The sequence below is a fragment of the Silurus meridionalis genome, chromosome 8 (assembly GCF_014805685.1).
Source record: "Silurus meridionalis isolate SWU-2019-XX chromosome 8, ASM1480568v1, whole genome shotgun sequence".
In the NCBI taxonomy this organism is placed as follows: Eukaryota; Metazoa; Chordata; class Actinopteri; order Siluriformes; family Siluridae; genus Silurus; species Silurus meridionalis.
Genome location: NC_060891.1, coordinates 11,587,068 through 11,604,978, shown reverse-complemented (window position 1 = coordinate 11,604,978; position 17,911 = coordinate 11,587,068). Strand labels below are relative to the sequence as shown.

Sequence of the window (17,911 nt, the reverse complement as noted above, 5' to 3'; positions counted from 1 at the left end):
ACATGTCTATGAGGACCCTATGAGTTTATTAGCAGTTTGGGGCGGTTTAGTGTTTGTTGATTATATAATCATATCATTTTTAAAAAGCAAGAAGAAATCTCGTAAAAGTCTTAAGCTAAATACATGAAAAAGCTAAATACATAAAACCCACAATTATTTCCCACTTTTATTACTGCACTATTACCCCGGCAGAGCTGCGAGCTGAGTGGGCGGAGTCACAATGTAATGGGTGGGAACGGACGCGCAACCACGCCCACACGGGATCAAGTACAAATAGCTTTCTTCTTCGTTTGTAAGTGCACTACTTTGGCGAACAAATGCTCCTAATCCTACAGCCTATGTAGTGAACTATGTATGCATTTAGATGCGAGCCGTGGTTGGGAGCTGTTGCGCCTCGGACAAGTTCCCGAGAGGAGAGCAGTGAGGCAGACAGCGCGCAGAGGAGAAGAGGAGGAGAGGAGGAGAGAAGAGAGAAAAAGAAAGAGAAAGAGACGGAGAGGCGACTGGATAAGGGGGATTTAAAGGACATTTTTTCCCGAAACGGATTCGGTGTAAAAGTAAAGGATTTATCAGACAGTCATGGCAACTGAGACGACGTCTTGTACAGGCTCCACTCTGCTGCAGCCTCTCAGCGACATGATTGACCTTCCTCTGGATCAGGTAAACTGATACTACTTTATTCATCTATTATTATCATTTATTAAAGCTAATTCAGTATTGCTGACGTCCAAGCTAGCGGGCTAGCATTCTCCTTCCCATTCCACTGTTTTGTAAAGTGATCATGTAATGGTTTTGTCCACACAGTGCGCTTGGGCAGAGAGAAGCTGTAATGTCACTGCATGTCGTCCTTCTTTCAGTTCTTCTCCTTCAAAACACAACAAGGATTACATTAGAGTTAGCTGTGGGATAGAGCTAGCTAACTATCACCATCACTTCTATTTCTATCAGCCTGGGATCAGCTTAAACACGAGATCAGATCAGATGAGAGGCTGAGTTTTGCTTCAGATCAGAGTAAGGCAGTATCTAATCAAGATCAGACCTGAGTCAAGATCAGACACCAGTCAGGACTTGACTCCAGTAAGGATCAAGCAGCAGTCAGGGTTACACACCCTCTCGTGATCAGACATCAGCCAGGATCAAGCTCCAGTTATGTACGATTAGACAGCAATCAGACTTCAATTAGGATCAGAGATCTTTACAGATCATGCAGCAGTCCGGGTTAAACACCGTACAGGATCAGACATCAGCCAGGATCAAGCTCTAGTTATGAGTGATCAGACAGCAAGCAGATATCAATAAGGATCAAGCAGCATTCAGAGTTAGACACAAGACATGATCAGACATTAGTAAGGATCAGACACCAGTTAGGTATAGCCTCTACTCAGAATCGGGCTCCAGGCAATGTATCATTACTACCAGGATAAGACTCTAAACTCCATCTGGACCAGAAACCAGTTAGAATCAAACACCAATCAAAATTAGACATAAGTCCGACTCAGGCTTTTCATCAAGGATCAGACTGCGTCATATCTGGAACGTTGTTTTACTCATGACAGTATTTTAAACAGCTTTCTGGTCTTTTTTAAAATTATAATAAAGAGAATTGAATGCATAGTTTTGTGGTTGGTGATATACACTCGACTGTTTGCTCTCCACCAGGAGTCTGGGAAGAGTGGACAAAAGTGTGTGTCTTTCTTCCATTGATTACGTTTAATCCATAACAAGAAGTAGTGTTTAAATAACAGTAGTGTGGTTTGTTGGTGGAAAGTTGAGGAAGAAGGAAAAAACAAGAAAAACTAGACCCATGATCACATGCACATCACTTTCTCTAACATTGACATCCTTCAGGTGACATTGAATAAGTCTCAGTCTCGTGATGACTGCAGCACTCCAACATGTCGGGTGTGTCTGAGCTGGGCCATCGAACACGGGATAGTCAATTTCTTAACACGCTCAAATGTTCCATCTGTCTGTGTGTCTTTTATACATTTCACTCGTCTTTGTGTGCCGTTGATGTTTATGACTAAAGTCCAGTGTTGACTTATGTATAGTGTTTATTAGAAGGATCACGGGGAGGTTCATCTGTCGTTACAGTTAATCGTCTGGTAAACACATTCGACATATGTATTACATGTAAATGAAAATTGAATACTTCAGTGGTTGGTGGTGGAAAAAAATGACACTAATTAAACACTTGCTTACGAAATCATATTGACATTTCTGAGTGCAAGAAATCGGATGAAAGGTACAAACTGTACATAACTTAAATACACATCTAACATAAATGTTTAAATATAGAAAATAATGCAAAGTGATTAACAAATAGAAAAATATTGTGTTATGTTTATGATGTTCGGTACTTCTTTAATAATATATCGTCATGATATATTGTCGGAAAAGTAGGTGCATATGATAAAACGCTACGAAAAAGACACGAGGCTGCTTATAGCCGTTTTTTGGGAGTCTTGGAACACATACACAACGTAAGGCAAGGTGTTTCTCTACGGGTTTGTTTGCAGTACACCAGGTAGGTAAACACCTGTGATCCAACCCGACAGGCAAGACAAGTGGGATGAGCAATTTGTCAATAAATAGACGGACTGTGATAAGCGTAGGCTCGTCCGTCCTTCCTATGACTCATCACGAGTCGACACATCCGAGCGTCATACAGACACTCGGGTTTAGCTTCTCGGTCAGCGTTTTGGCAGAAATGCATGCTGCTATCTCCACCCAAACTCTGGAATGTAGAGGGAAAGAGAGAGATCGTCACACCGCTGAGAAATCCGCCTTCCTTCTCCTCTGTGAGCAACGGAAAACAAAGAAAGAACAATAAGCGTCAACTTTCTCATGCTGAGTTTGCAGGTTTTTCCTTCTCGTCCTATTTTCGACGCATCCTGCAGCTCCTGCGATGGTGAACGTCCGAGGTGCTGTTTGTTTTTGATCTTCTTTTTTTTATATATATAACTGGCGTTTATGAATATTTATGAGATTTTTGTTTCAGTGACAATTCTTATGATATTAAACACGAATCAAGCAATGAAACAAGGATGCCTTTTCACACTGAAATAAGAGCCAGTTTTCTCTTTCCTCTTCCACTTGTCACCCCTTTGATATATGTATCCGTGTCTGAGAGTTTTATCGCTTAGGAGACGTGTGGGGGAAAAAAACGATTACGAGCACGTCCCAGTGATAAACATAATTCGTTCCCGATTGAGGCTCTGACTTATTACTGTACACAATTCTTGTGTACTTATTACTGTACACAATTCCAACCCGTAATGAACTCCTGAGCCTTTTTCAGGAACGAGATAGAAGCTTCTGAATGTGATGCTTCGCGTATATAGTATAATCACACACTCATTCAGAAAGTAAGAGAGTTTTACTGAAAATCAAACCTTTAAAGTGCCAGCTTTAGATTCTCTTTTTTTTGGGTGAAATTCACTACACTACTTTTCCAGCCATATCTGGTTCTTTCCCAAACTGTTACTACAAAGTTGGAGGAACACAAGTGTTAAAGATGTATTGGATGTGGTAGCACTTGAACTAGGAGACCCAAACTTCTTGGAGCGATCTCTCATGAAGAAATGCATATCGAGTCACCTGCTCCAAGCTTTGACCTCAGCTCTACTGAACACCTCTGGGATGAATTGGAATGTTGACTGCACTACAGACCTTTTCAGCAGATTTCACTAATGATCTTGTGTCAGAATGATCACAAACCCTCAGCCACTCTCCAATATCTAAGGGAAAACCTGAATGGATGAATGAAGTGTCTGTGACTATTGTAAACCAACAAACAGGGAATTTTTCCACATCAATGAAAGTTTTCTGAGATCAGGCCCACAAACAAGCCCAGAATCAGTCCTGGGTGTGAACTTGGAGTATTTGGGCCAAGTTTAAAAGCAAACTCAATCGTCATAGTTTATTTTCTGATGGATTAACATCGACATCTTACATGTAAATATAAATGGTTTAGTTTTAAACATGATTCTGACTCACAAACAATCTGCTTCTACTGGTAATGTTGTAGTAAACGACCACACTAGCAGATGAAGCATGGTTTACTGCAGCTGTCTAGAAACGATCAGTAATTACATTCAGCCGTGACTTCAGAAGGTCAAATACCCGACCCATCAAACTCTGACTGACACTAGAGAATTGTGGTCTTTAAACTTTCACACAAAGCCATTGTGCTTTTTGGTTTACGTGACATGATATTGATTAGGGTTTCCTTCAGCCCATTTTTGTTTACTTCGGCGGGTTCGTGTGTAGCGTATCCTCACGTCTGTGCTTCCTCCTGGTTTTCACAGCGCTAGCAGCTAGCGCCAGGCTACACTCTGATTTCTCAGAGGAGGACGAAGCGCTCGCTCTCTCCTTAGACTTAATTGTGCGTGTCTCGGGACTGACTGGCTTTGATTGATTTCTATCTGCTGTACTGTGCTGCCATGTTGCTAATGTTATTTTCCCCCTCGATGCACGAGAGTTCGTTTAGGTCAGTACTGATTTAGAATGACATAACCATTCATTAATAATGCGTCGAGCTTGTAGGACATGGCTCAGCACGAGCAGTCTAAATGTTGAGATGTCCAGCTTTGGAAGATCAGAAGATTAGTCTGGTGCCAGACTATCATGCGCAGAACAGTCCAAATTTTTCTGTCCTTCAAGCTTTTTTCTGAATGTGGCTTGAATTTGCAAGAAAGCCTCTGACTGTTTATATATTCAGTCCATGATACAAATCACTGAACATTGCAAGCTTGATGGACACATGGTTATAAGATCTTTATGTGCTTTTTAAACATCCCATTCCACATTTAGTCCCCAGTTACTGTTATTAATAACAGTCTCTTCCTTTAAGAAATTCCACTAGATTTTGGAGTGTGGTTGTGGAAATTTTTTACCACAAGCGAGCAGTTTAAGTCAGATACTGATGTAGGTGAGGTAAGGTGAGGAGGCCTGGGGTGCACTGTGCATTCCAATTCATCCCAAACCTGTTCAATATGGTTGAGGTCAGAGCTCTAAAGCAGGCCACTCAAGATCTTTTACTCCAAACCATGAAAACCATTTTTTCATGTGCACAGGAGCATTCTTATGCTGGGACAAATTTGGGTCTGCAAGATAAAGTGAAAGAAAAGTTTAGCGCTACTGCATCCAAAGACATCCTATACAATTGCGTCCCTCTTATTTTGTGGTACCAGTTTTCAGAAGAACCACATATGGCTAGAAAAGTCACCAGAAACGCCTTTTCCACCAAATTATAAGTCGTAAAATGATTATAAGTTGTAAAATGGAAATGACTCGGCTCAAACAGTCATGCTGTAACTGGCATCTGATTTCCATCCGCTTTTCCTTCGTGATTTTATAGACGCACTTCATCCTAACGCATTCAGTACTTTTGTCCGAGATATTTGCGACACGCTTGGCAATTACCGTGCCAGTGTGACAACCGGTACTGTATTTTAGCTCTTTCTTTGACAAGTTGACATCACAAGGAGATATTGTTAACACGAGCGCAGTTACAATGATGTTCAGTAAAAGAAATGAAGAATTCATCTCAAACACAAAGGATAACACAAAAGGTCTTTGTGTTAACTCCAATACACTAGAGCATGCATCATTTTCAAGTGAAGTCATACATTATTTAGAAAAGCGCCAAAGCGCCACAGGTGTTACGTACTTTTGAGTGCGATTGACACAAAGCAGCTACTTGGTGATGTACAAGATGACGAGCATGATTCTATTAATGGTATTCTTGGCATGAATATTGAAGCTACCAAGTATTTTTGCAGAGTTTTACAGGACTGACTACATTTCTACATTATTACTCACTGTAGGTAGAGATGAAGCATGAGGTCGAAGCAAATCCCAATCGCTCTATTATTGGTTGCCAGTCAAAGAAACCACCAGATCTGATTGGGCTAATTAGATTTTTGGAATAGTTTTTTTAAAAGGCCATTTTCGAAAATCTTTTAACCTTGAAGCCTATTTTAAGGGAATTCCTGGTTTACAAAGGAACAACATGAAGTACAAGACTCACTGGCAGTAGGCACCCAAGGAGATTTTTAGATTGAAACATTTGTATATTTTCATTTTGTTAAACTGCAGAAGTATTTAGGTTCGGAATGAGAACCCGCAAATTTTCCAAACAGCGAGTTATGAACCGTGAATTATCAGGGGTTTACTGTATTTTGGTTAGTCCGACTATATAAAATAACCCCCCCTTCTATGCCGTTTTGAGTCATTTAAGGCCACCTGAACTGCTCGAATTTGAAAAGAGACCGCAATGGATTCAGACAACTGAATAATCTATGGTCCAAGCTGGTGCCTGCTGGCACCAAGATACTCTGTTATTTCCTGCAAATAAGCTGCGTTGCTTTGCCGTAATGGTAATGTGGGGATCAGATGATAATAAATGTAGATGACAGTCTGCATTAGAGTATGGTGAGTTACTGTGCCCCTCCTAAAACGTGCAATTGTCCATAGCCATGAGCTTTGCATAAACCAACACGCCTAGGAAAAGCATGAACCCGGGCTTTTTTCATTCGAACGCTTGCATCCTGTACAGGGAAATGTAGCCTAGCAACTAGCGGCTTTTAAAGCCTGGCTTCTGACCCGCAAGTCCTTTCCGTTCTGTGAATCAGAAACCTGGAACAAGACTGACGAGACAAATGCTGAAGGTTTATCCATCCACTACAGATCCAGCATCTTCGTTTCAACCGATCCTTCAGGGCAGTTTTTTTTATGGTGTAGAGAACAAGGTCCCGGACTGTGATTGATGAACAAAGGGGCTGTAAATGAGAGCACAAAACAAGAGAACACAAGACAAACACACACACCATTGCTATGAGTATCAATAATTAAAAACATCAGACAGCTCCGTCTATGAATGAAATAGCCATGTGATGAAGGACAGGGGTGTGAGTGAGTGCCATTGTGTATCATAATATCAGCGTTAATATGTGTATTCACGTTTGAACAGTGACAATTGCCAATTACTCTTGTAGCACTTCTCTCGCACCTTTTAATTTTGTCACATTTTTGAAAAAGAGCCTTAAAAAAGCCCTGTTGCTGAGAAATTCCACTAATATCTGTGTGTTTATTCTACAAATGCTGCACTGGCCGAATGAAGGCACTGATATGGCCGTCCAGTCTCGCGTTTTGGTCGATAGACTCATAAAATGATAGTTAGCATAATGATATAAAGCATGCTGAGCTAGTTAGCTAGGTAATTACTTTAATACAATGGTTGACTACATGGCTGAAAGTATTCTACATCCACTACTAATAGCATAAGCATTAAAATCAAGCAGCTGCTCTATCCTCCAATATTCTGCAGTAGATTGTAGAAGAAGTAGGGCACTATTAGTGGCTGAGGAAAACATGAAGTGCAGCCTGACTTCCTCCACTTCCAATCCCAAGAGTGTTCACTGGGGTTGAGGTCAGGGCTTTGTGAAGGACACTTGAGTTCTACTTCAGCCTTGGCACACCATGAAATCGTGGAGGTCATCATTCAGTTCTGAAATAGGTTTGGGCTTATTTGTTGCAGTAAAGGAAAATTGTTAAGCTACAGCATATAAAAGACATTCTAGTTCATTGAGTGGCAATAATTTGAAGAAGATCCATGTAGTGTAGCTGTGATGTTCAGGTGACAAAATTTGTTTTTGTACATCCAGCATGATTTGATCGTGTTATTTCAAAGCCCTAGAATAGATTTGTAATGCCATAGATTGCCAAATCAGGTTTTTTAAATACTTTACCCATCCTCATACGTTTTCTAGTTGCCACTGGATCATATTAACACTACGTGAACTCATCACATTCACTCAACATACTGTGTTCTCTGATATCAGACCAACCTCATATTGCGTTGTATATAACAGTTGCATTATACGTTGCACGTTATTTTTATCTCATCTCATATATATTTATATCTCTTTTTTTTATGAATTCATTGTACACTCACGATTAGCTACGTATTTATCACGTCAAGTGGCTGGATTTTAAACTAATAGTGTATTTTGTATTCGGAGCATTAAGGTGCGTCACACCACCATGAAGCACGTTTTATTGAAATATTTATACCAAGAAAAAAAGTAAGAGTCCGTAGTTTTATAATTCCTTTGGTTTGTTAAATGAGAGAAAAACAAAGACTAACTTACTTCTTTAAATTTATAATCATGTCTTTAAAACACCGGACTGCTGATTTATCTATATGGGGTTTGTTCTATTTCTTAACAAAGCCAGGTTTGTGCATTGTCAGGACACAGGCATATATATATATATATATATATATATATATATATATATATATATATATATATATATATATATATATATATATATATAGAAGCATTGTTTTAAATAACAACCTCTTTGCTGTAGAATGTGTGGTCTTTTATTTTAAATTAAAATTTTACACAGATACAAATTGTAAATGGGACCCACTTTCACTCAGAGTGATTGCACCGGTGTGTATCATGCAGTCGGTCTATCTTTGTTTTCCACCTCTGTACCCTGTTGTGAAGCCTTGATCGCTGGCCTATTTATAGCCGAGCACAAAAAGGCTTTCCTCACTGTAACCATAACAGACCCACGCATGACTCTGCATGTGACAAAAAGCTGCTTGATGTTTTGCAGGAATGAGTATCGTAACAGCTCTCGATGTGCACACATGCCGACATTAATTTAATAGAGGGTAATAGAGAAGAGGACATGCAAGTAAACTCTGCACTTACACTTGGTCTTTTTGTCTTCTTCCTCATCCTCCTTCTCCTTGTTCCTGAGACGTCATGTCTAACGGTGTTGTTTGTTTAAGGGATGCAGTGTGATGTTCAGCGAGAGCAGACAATAGGGCCCAGCTTCTCTTTCCTCACACTCATCTCTCCGTCTCTCTCAGAAGTGATCAGGAGAGGAAGAAATAATTCTATGCTTCAGACTTGTTCTACAGTATATTAGTGAGGGAATAAAACAGAAAAGGGAGTTTTTGTTCAAGGAAAACCAAGCTATGAATCAGCTCGTAGGTAATTTTTTTTCCAGTACCAGCTCATCCAAATTTATTTGGATTAATTTGGAACAATCTGACGATTTCCCCCCACTTCTGTTTGTTAAAACAGTACATTTGATCAATTTATAGTTACAGAAAACAAGTAATACTTCCGTAATGTTATGACAGTCAAGTAGCTCATGTCACTGGGAAATTTCAAGGCACTTGGTCTTCAAGAAATTTGGAATCTTGTTCATTCTGACAACTGTTACTGGAGACTCCTTCCAAAAGTGATAAATAAGCATCTCCTGAAGAAACAGCGTGTTAGTATAAAGAGGGTATTTGCTTCAGTGCCAGAATGACTGTCACAACTGCTGTTACAGAAAATAAACCAGCCCTTCTGGCCAGTCAAATCTGAAAATGTTTATATGAACTGCTGTAATGAAGAGGATCTAACTTTCATCCACACACAAAAATGTACATACCGTAATTTCCGGACTATAAAACGCACCCATATATAAGCCGCACCCACTGAATTTGACAAAGATTTTTATTTTAAACATAAATAAGCTGCACCTGTATATAAGCCTACATGTCTACATTGAAACTAATGAACTTTACACAGGCTTTAACGACAGTGTCTGTTACACGGGTGAAATATGTTGTGGCTCCTTTAAGAGCAGAGCGGCATTTTGGGAATAGGCTGCCGCATTTTTTCCGGTATTACTGCATGTGTGCAAGACTGAGGAATATGTCCTTATTATTTTCTGATGCTCATTTCTAAGTTTCTTTGACTAATCCGTAATGCTGTTGCCAAGAAAAATAAAAAAAGCACGAGTTTTGGAAACCTGTCTGTGCTTATATGATTTCTATTGCAACTGGAGTTAGCGAGCTCTCCCTTCACCCAGACCCAACACGTTACAACGGCTTGTATCTAAACAGTAGCCGACCAAGAAATTCATTGTTCACTGTCTTCCTCCTTCCTTTCACAACTATTTCTCTCTGGAGTTTATCTTTTGGCATCGTCGTGCGTAAAAAAAAAAAAAAAAAAAAGTTTTTCTCCCGATGCCGTGCAGCTCAGAACAAAGGTGAGGTGCGTTTTTTTCGTTCCTAATGGTATGTTGCTCAGTTTTTTGGCTTGAAGGAAAAATTAATAAATTAGCCGCTTCATTGTTTAAGGCGCGGGGTTCAAAACAGAATGATCTTTCTCTGGGTTTTTATTTGCTCCCTACTAACGTAAGCTATTTTCATGCTGTTTCAATCACAGCCTGTGTGTCAGGGTTCAGATTCCACCTCTAAAAAAGCAGATAGTGATAATATTACTAGCAACATATTACCGTATTCTCACTTAAACTATGTGCTTGGCTTTTAGCAGACCTGACAAACTGTGACAGAAATATCTCTTTAACAAGCATCCTGTTTCTTTCACTTGTGATTTGCTGTTTGTGCTTGGCAGACAGCACTTAAAAAGCTTTTTATTTTTAAACATGTCCGGCGGTTCATTTTTATTTCCACTTATAGCCATTGTGTAATTTCTGGTTGCCATAAATATTCGCAGTGATGCCAAAGAGAACAACACTGTATGGCACTGACTGTGTATCAGTCATGGAGATGAAGACAATCGCTGTTGTATGTGAGATCATGTAATTTTAAGGGGGTGGATAACTCTGGCCTTTATTAGTAGGAATGGGATGAGACTAAATTTACATATAACAAGGGCTGCTATGGTGTTATCATGGACATTTTTGGAAATATGACAATGGTGCAGAATTTCTCTAAGAAAACCTTACAGCCATGTCAGAAAAACTTACAAATGTACGGATATTCATGTGAACATACACTATATGGCATTTCTTCTCATATGTGGGAACCCTACTTTAAAGTTGGAGGTGCAAAGTTATCAGTATAGGATATCTTCGGAAGTGGTAGCATTAATTTTTCCCTTTACTTGAACTAGGAGACCCAAACCTGTTCCAGCAATACAGTGCCTCTGTGCACAATGTGAAATCTATCCAGCTTTACATGGATTGGAGTGGAAGATCTTGAGTGGCCCGCAATAGAACTCTGACCTCATCCTTATCCACCTTTGGGATTAATTGAAATGGAGAGTGTGCCTCAGGTGTCCTCACTGCAATGCATAAGAGTACCTCACTGTGCTAATACCCTTGTGGCTGACTAAACCCAAATTTCCACAGTCACACTCCAAAATCTAGTGGAACATCCTTCCAGATAAGTGGAGGTTATTATAACAGCAAATGGGGACTAATCTGTCCACAAATCTTTGCCCATGACATATGATGAGAGGTGTATGTTGTTTTTTTGGCAAACAATTTTTATCCATCCTTTTCTGAAGTATGCCTTATTTGCTTGTGTGAATAATATGTCCATTAGCAATGAATTAGTTGTGGGAATATGAGTAACAGTGGATGAAACGATTCCTTGAGTGATTTGAATACAAAAAAGCAAAATTATTTGCCTCAATGCTTCGTTTAGCCCATTTACACACAGAGCACTGTGTTTCCCTACGGACCATTATTACATACGTACCACCCACTAAACTCTAGACCGCTCTGGGGGGTCTAATTTATAAATGTGGCGTGCGCACAAAAAATGTGGTGTGCGCAATCTGTGTAGCCCTCTGTTTTTCTGCAGGGCACAGAGTTTACTTACAGGTGCTCACTTTCTCCCGTCAAGTTTTTTTATTTTTATAAATCACAACCTTTGCGGGAAAAAGCGTACGCTCGTTTTCAGCCTTGTTTTGTGCATACGCCAGGTTTATAAATGAGACCCCTGCATAGGTAAACACAGAAAACTCTGCAGAATGATAAATGGAGGAATGGAGCGAGTGGCAAGGAGAAGATTCAGGCCAAAGAACACAACAGGAAGTTTCCAAAGTTTGGGATCATTTTGAACTAAAACATAAAGAAAACACTGCGTCATTTGAAATAGATTTTTATATTTTTACTTAAGATATATAATTTCTTTTTTATATATTTGCATTTATATTTTGATGAAGTATGGCAATTAAATGCACTAAATGGTTTTAGATTTTACAGATTGCAATTTAAGCAATAAACTTTCTTTCGGCTTCTCCCATTAGGGGTCGCCACAGCGGATCATCCGCATGTTTGATTTGGCACGTTTTTACGCTGGATGCCCTTCCTAACGCAACCCTCCCCATTTATCCAGGCTTGGGACTGGCACTAAGGCTTGTGCAACCCTAATGGCTGGGGTTGGTTCCCTAACCGGGAATCGAACCCGAGCCGCAGCGGTGAGAGCGCCGCCTCCAAACCACTAGACCACCAGGGAACCCAACAGGCCGCAGGTGCAATCAGCATTCCAATTCATCTCAAAGGTGTTTAAAAGGGTTAAGGTCAAATGGGGATTAAATGTGAAATGGGATTCCAAAAGCACAAATCTATACACTATATTAATATTTTGCAGGTTCATGTGAGAAAAGTGAAGCTACCATTACAAAAGGGTGAATAAACTTTTTGCATATTTGTATTTTCTGTGTGCTCTTGTGTCTGCATGGTGTACGATGATGTTTTAAATAAATAAGAAAAATCCTAAATGTTTGTGTATAATTTCACACTAAGTTAAAAAAGAGTAAATCTAACAAAGATATAATAGACCCTATTGCAATTTAAGCAATAAAAAAAAAAAAAGGAAACAAATTACTTTTAAATAAGAAGTACTTCCTTTTCAAATAATCGATGGACTAATCAGTAGGAAAATCGATTACTAAAATAATCGCTAGATGCAGCCCCACTTAGTTGTCTCCCTTATCCAGCTATATTGCAACGTTTATGCTGTATAATGTATAATGCTTTTAAAATGGGATGAACAATTGCATCTTCCAGACCCAGGAGAAGACATATTTCCTCCATTTTAGGTTTAAGGCGAGTAAGGAAAGGATGTAATAATATTACCATCTGTGCAGTCAGGACCTGCCAGCATTGTTGAGCAAATCAGCCTCATCAGAAGAATCTGGCTCTGTGCCTAACATAGTAGACATGCCAACATACACTCCTTTGAGACTTTAATTTCAGAGCTTCCAGACGACCTCTAACATCTAAAGAAAATATACTATCATTCTACAAATTATCAGCAGAACCACAACTGATATATCAGTCTAGAAATATTGCCATAATGTTTGGTATGGGTTATATTTAACTTCTAGACAGCTGGTCAGATGAGGTGTGGAGATAGTGGCCGGGTTGGAGTAGTCCTGAGGGAAATGCATGAAGCTGGAGCAGTTGCTACATTTTCAGCAGGTTCTTCATGTGACCTGCTGTGTTCTTACATGCGACCTCGGCCACATAGACCAGGCCCCAGCCCTCGGTGTTACCTGATGCGGTGGCGGGAGAGGAGACCTCAGCGCTGTTCGAGGAAGCGGAAGCGCGGCAAGCGGGCGGGTGTCCGTGCTAGGCTAAATGCTAACCCTAGCCAGCCGGCTCTCCGTCCATTTTCTTTCAACGTCTGCTCCTGGATAATAAACTGGACTACATCCGACTCCAGCAAACCACACGGCGAGTTTAGAGACTGTTGCGTCTTTGTTTTCACGGAGACGTGGCTCAGCGACAGAGTTCCGGACGCCGCCATCCAGCTAGACGCGCTAACCGTGTTTCGAGCCGACAGAAACACAGCTCTGTGCGGTAAGACTCGCGGTGGTGGCGTGTGTGTTTATATCAACACGGAATGGTGTAAGAACTCTGTGCTTGTTTCATGTTACTGCTCATCGCTAGTGGAGTTTGTGACTGTTAGATGCAGACCTTTTATTTACCACGGAATTCACCACAGTTTACATCGTCGGTGTACATTCCTCCCAGTGCTAATGCTAAGAGGCACTGAGTGAACTCTACGGCGCTATTAGCGACCTGCAGAATGCTCACCCCGACGGATTGTTTATTATCGCCGGAGATTTCAACCATGCGAATCTCAAGACTGTGCTTCCTAAACTCCATCAGCATGTGGACTTTGCAACGAGAGGAGCGAACACGCTGGATCTTGTTTACACAAACATCCCGGCGCGTATCGTGCGGGCCCGCCCCATCTCGGATACTCAGACCACTGCTCTGTTATGTTGATTCCAGCATACAGACCGCTCATCAGGCGCTCTAAACCGGTTCTGAAACAGGTGAAAACCTGGCCAGAAGGAGCTACTTCTGCTCTTCAGGACTGTTTTGAGTGCACTGACTGGGACATGTTTAGAGAGGCTGCAACCACGGCGATTCCATCAACTTGGAAGAGTACACATCATCAGTGACCTGCTACATCAGCAAGTGCGTTGACGATGTGACCATCTCCAAGTCCATCACTACACGCTCCAATCAGAAGCCGTGGATGACTGCAAATGTGCATGCGCTGTTGAAACAAAGAGACTCTGCCTTCAGAACAGGGGACAAGGCGGCCTTAAAAACAGCAAGGGCCAAACTGTCTCGTGCTATCAGAGAGGCAAAGCGCACGCACGCAAAGAAAATCCACGACCACTTCCAGGACAGTGGAGACACTCGGCGCATGTGGCAGGGCATCCAGGTGATCACGAATTACAAGACCACATCACCTGCTTGTGACCGTGACGCCTCCCTCCCAGATGCGCTGAACGACTTCTACGCCCGGTTTGAGGTACAGAACAACGTGGTGGCGAGGAAGACCATCCCTCCTCCCACTGACCAGGTGCTCTGTCTAACCACAGCTGAAGTGAGGAAAACTCTATGCAGAGTTAACCCACGGAAGTCTGCTGGACCTGACAACATTCCTGGCAGGGTGCTCAGAGAATGTGCAGAACAACTAGCAGATGTCTTCACTGACATCTTCAACATCTCCCTGAGCAGTAACGTTGTTCCCACGTGCCTCAAGACAACGACTATCGTTCCTGTGCCAAAGAAATCGACTGTCTCCTGCCTCAATGACTATCGTCCCGTCGCGCTCACTCCCATCGTGATGAAGTGCTTGAGAGGCTTGTCATGAGGCACATCAAGACACAGCTTCCACCCTCCCTGGACCCAATGCAGTTTGCGTATCGTCCAAACTGCTCCACGGACGATGCCATCTCCACAACCCTTCATCTGGCCCTCACCCACCTGGATAACAAGGACTCATATGTACGAATGCTGTTCATTGATTTCAGCTCAGCATTCAACACAATCATTCCTCAGCACCTGATCGAGAAGCTGAACCTTCTGGGCCTGAACACCTCTCTGCAACTGGATCCTGGATTTCCTGACTGGGAGACCTCAGGCAGTCCGGATCGGGAACAGCATCTCCAGCACCACCACACTGAGCACTGGAGCCCCTCAAGGCTGTGTGCTCAGTCCACTGCTGTTCACTCTGCTGACTCACGACTGTGCACCAACGCACAGCTCAAATCATATCATCAAGTTCGCTGATGACACGACCGTGGTGGGTCTAATCAGCAGGAACGATGAGTCAGCATATAGAGAAGAGGTGAACGGTTAACTGCCTGGTGTGGAGCAAACAACCTGTCTCTGAACGTGGACAAAACGAAAGAGATGGTTGTGGACTTCAGGAGAGCTCAGAGCGACCAATCTCCACTGATTATCGATGGATCCTCTGTGGAGATCGTCAAGAGCACCAAATTCCTTGGTGTTCATCTGGCGGACAACCTCACCTGGTCACTTAACACCAGCTCCATCACCAAGAAAGCCCAGCAGCGTCTATACTTTCTGAGAAGGCTGAGGAAAGCCCACCTCCCTCCCCCCATCCTGTCCATGTTCTACAGAGGGACCATTGAGAGCATTCTGAGCAGCTGCATCACTGCCTGGTTTGGGAATTGCACCGTCTCGGATCGCAAGACCCTACAGAGGATAGTGAGGACAGCTGAGAAGATCATCGGAGTCTCTCTCCTCTATCATGGACATTTACACCACACGCTGCATCCGCAAAGCACACAGCATTGTGGACGATCACACACACCCGTCACATGCATACTTCACCCTCCTACCATCAGGAAAACGGTTCCGAAGCATTCGGGCCGTCACAACAAGACTGTGTAACAGTTTCTTCCCACAAGCCATCAGGCTTCTCAACACACAGAACTGAACAGAACTCACACACTCACACACACTCACTTACACACACACACACACACGCTCACTGTGTGTTACTGTTACTGAACTGAACTGTACAACCTGGACTAAACACATTCATCACTCATCTCGATCCACTCCATCACCATTTATATATTTATTATTATTTATACTATATTCAGTACAATGTTTATATTCAGTACAATGTTTACATGCTGTTTTTGCACCTTTTATACTACAGTATAATGTTTACATGCTGTCTTTGCACCTCCTTGCTGCTGTTTTTGCACTACATTGCTCTTTCTGTTTGTATTTTCTCCTGGGTATAGTTTTTACATTCACCTCACACAGTACTGTATATGTAAGTATACAGTAGGTTTACTAGTCGGCGCTATACTTGGTTTTTGTCTTTTGTCTTGTCTTGTGTTGTCTGTCTGCACTCTGTCTGTCTGTACTGTTCTTTTGTTTGCACTGTTTGCACCAGGCTGCACTCGATGCACTTTATGTTGTTTTGTTGTTTTTGTGTAGCACCAGGGTTCCGGAGGAACGTTGTTTCGTTTTTACTGTGTACTGTGTACCACTGTGTATAGTAAAAATGACAATAAAAGCCACTTGACTTGACTTGACTTGAACCCGAGCCGCAGCGGTGAGAGCGCCGCCTCCAAACCACTAGACCACCAGGGAACTCAACAGGCCGCAGGTGCAATCAGCATTCCAATTCATCTCAAAGGTGTTTAAAAGGGTTAAGGTCAAATGGGGATTAAATGTGAAATGGGATTCCAAAAGCACAAATCTATACACTATATTAATATTTTGCAGGTTCATGTGAGAAAAGTGAAGCTACCATTACAAAAGGATGAATAAACTTTTTGCATATTTGTATTTTCTGTGTGCTCTTGTGTCTGCGTGGTGTACGAAGATGTTTTAAATAAATAAGAAAAATCCTAAATGTTTGTGTATAATTTCACACTAAGTTAAAAAAGAGTAAAACTAACAAAGATATAATAGACCCTATTGCAATTTAAGCAATAAAAAAAAAAAAAAGGAAACAAATTACTTTTAAATAAGAAGTACTTCCTTTCCAAATAATCGATGGACTAATCAGTAGGAAAATCGATTACTAAAATAATCGCTAGATGCAGCCCCACTTAGTTGTCTCCCTTATCCAGCTATATTGCAACGTTTATGCTGTATAATGTATAATGCTTTTAAAATGGGATGAACAATTGCATCTTCCAGACCCAGGAGAAGACATATTTCCTTCATTTTAGGTTTAAGGCGAGTAAGGAAAGGATGTAATAATATTACCATCTGTGCAGTCAGGACCTGCCAGCATTGTTGAGCAAATCAGCCTCATCAGAAGAATCTGGCTCTGTGCCTAACATAGTAGACATGCCAACATACACTCCTTTGAGACTATAATTTCAGAGCTTCCAGACGACCTCTAACATCTAAAGAAAATATACTATCATTCTACAAATTATCAGCAGAACCACAACTGATATATCAGTCTAGAAATATTGCCATAATGTTTGGTATGGGTTATATTTAACTTCTAGACAGCTGGTCAGATGAGGTGTGGAGATAGTGGCCGGGTTGGAGTAGTCCTGAGGGAAATGCATGAAGCTGGAGCAGTTGCTACATTTTCAGCAGGTTCTTCATGTGACCTGCTGTGTTCTTACATGCTGAATAGCACCTCAATAAGCAGTCTCTTTGCAAACCTGCTCGGAATGTTGCCATTAATGAGTAAAGTAGATTATTTTCTCACTACAGAAAAGCCCGAAGCAAGTGGGAGTGGCTTGAGAAACTCAATTTTTTTTTTCTTTCTTCCATACGCCAGAGTTTTGGAGTTATGAAAGTTATATAAGAATTCACTAAG

General features: G+C 41.4%; 1 protein-coding gene across 1 annotated transcript in view; it reads left to right on the top strand.

Annotated features, from left to right (window-relative positions):
- Positions 1–379: 379 nt before the first annotated feature.
- Positions 380–17,911, top strand: part of mboat2a (membrane bound O-acyltransferase domain containing 2a) — a 67,376-nt gene continuing 49,844 nt past the window's right edge. Inside the window, exon 1 of the mRNA XM_046855691.1 lies at positions 380–660. Within this exon, the coding sequence (XP_046711647.1) occupies positions 580–660 (81 nt within the window). The 5' untranslated portion in view covers positions 380–579. The remainder of the gene's footprint in view (positions 661–17,911) is intronic.